A 1,759-nucleotide genomic window follows, 5' to 3' on the forward strand; every position below is an offset into this window, starting at 1 on the left:
CACGCAGGCACATAAATTCACCTCTTCTACTGCGCTCTGCCCATCTCTCCCCTAAGTAAGAGAGAGATTTAGAGATTTAGAGAGAGAGATTTAGAGAGAGAGAGAGATTTAGAGAGAGAGATTTAGAGATTGAGAGAGAGAGAGATTTAGAGATTTGAATTGGTTTGAGAAGAGAGAAATAAAGAGCAATTAGAGATTTAGAGAGAGATTTAGAGATTTAGAGAGAGAGATTTAGAGATTTAGAGAGAGAGAGAGAGAGAGATTGAGAGAGAGAGAGAGAGAGAGAGAGAGAGAGAGAGAGATTTAGAGAGATTTAGAGAGAGACTTAGAGAGAGGGAGATTGACACCTGGTCTGCTTACTGTGGATGCTTGCCGACCGCAGGAACGTCAAGCCTCCTGCCATTCTGTCTTCCCTGTGCTCCCCGGTGTGCTCTGCCCTCCTGTGACACTCCCTCTCCTCAGGCTCTCTACAGCTATTCTAACGGTCTGCCCACTGTGAATGCTTGCCGACTACAGCTGGTTCAATTGACCATCAAATCTTTCGCTCCGTCCCGACGGACGTCCCTCAAACCTCTCTCAAACCGCTTCCTCAAATCTTCGCGCGCTTCCTCGCAACCTAAACCCGGCCTCCAGACGTCCTGGAGCTTGACATGGTAGAAAGAGAGGGAGAGAGAGAGAGTTTTAGAGAGAGAGAGAGAGAGAGAGATTTGGAGATTTAGAGAGAGAGAGAGAGAGAAGAGAGAGAGAGAGAGATTTAGAGAGAGAGACAGATTTAGAGAGAGAGAGAGAAGAGAGAGAGAGAGAGAGATGAATTGGTTTGGTCGGTTTGAGAAAGAGAGAAATAAAGAGCAAAGACACAAAGGAAAAGCACAACTACCACAGAGAGAGAGATTTTGAGGGAGAGAGGGTTGAATTGGTGAAGTCTGTGGCAGATGTATCTCTCTCTGGATACATCCCTTTTCGCCTCTCTCTCCCTGTTCTTGCCTTTGTTTTCCCGTGTACTCACATCCCCTGCCTGTTCATATCTCTAAACATATCTCACTTTTACCCTCTCCCTCTCCCTCTTCCCTTCGTCTCATTTTGTCTGACAAAAAGACGGTGAGTTGGCCCAGCAAATCATCAACAGAAAAAACAACAACCACGCACACCTCTCTGGCCAAACGTCCACACCACCACCCCATCTCTGGATATACGTTATACTTTCCGTTGGCCAAAACTGTCAGATTGATAGTGTCTCTGCATGAGAACGCACACCACATCTCTCTCTCTCTCTCGCTCTCTCGTATTTTACGGCAGCTCACGTCGTCGTCCTCTTCATCGTCTCGACGGGGCCGTGTGCGCGCGCAGCCGTTGCTTGGTACGTACCACTGGCTTCATGGCTTGATGAACCCCCTCAGCCTTCCGTTTATACATGTGTGTGTGTGTGTGTGTGTGTGTGCGTGTGTGTGGGGCGGAGAAGCGTGCTTGCTTGCTGCGTTCGTTGGCTCACGGGGGGTTGATCCCTTTTTTTCAGTGGCAGAGCTGCGGACGCACATTCTATAGCCCTGTCGCTTCACCTGGCTGCTACTGCTACTGCTACTGCTACCGCTACCGCTGCTACTGCTACTGCTACCGTTGCTGCTGATGCCCATGGGTATGTTGATCGGGGAATGACCTTGGACTGATTGATAGCCCCGGCCCCCATTTGATGTGCTTGATGGTAGTCCTGCTTTTTATTTTGCATGCACCTGTTCCGCCACCTCGATTCTCTTCCTCGAAC

The 1,759-nt window shown here is 49.0% G+C and overlaps 1 protein-coding gene across 1 annotated transcript; it reads right to left on the reverse strand.

Annotated features, from left to right (window-relative positions):
* Positions 1 to 239: 239 nt before the first annotated feature.
* MONBRDRAFT_30536 (uncharacterized protein) lies at positions 240 to 1,631 on the reverse strand (the record flags this gene model as incomplete). Its single annotated transcript, XM_001750982.1, has 3 exons — positions 240 to 352; positions 572 to 873; positions 1,534 to 1,631. 3 exons carry the CDS (start codon positions 1,629 to 1,631, stop codon positions 240 to 242), a joined length of 513 nt encoding a protein of 170 aa, XP_001751034.1.
* Positions 1,632 to 1,759: the final 128 nt, after the last annotated feature.

Source organism: Monosiga brevicollis, genomic scaffold (genome assembly GCF_000002865.3).
Source record: "Monosiga brevicollis MX1 MONBRscaffold_57 genomic scaffold, whole genome shotgun sequence".
In the NCBI taxonomy this organism is placed as follows: Eukaryota; class Choanoflagellata; order Craspedida; family Salpingoecidae; genus Monosiga; species Monosiga brevicollis.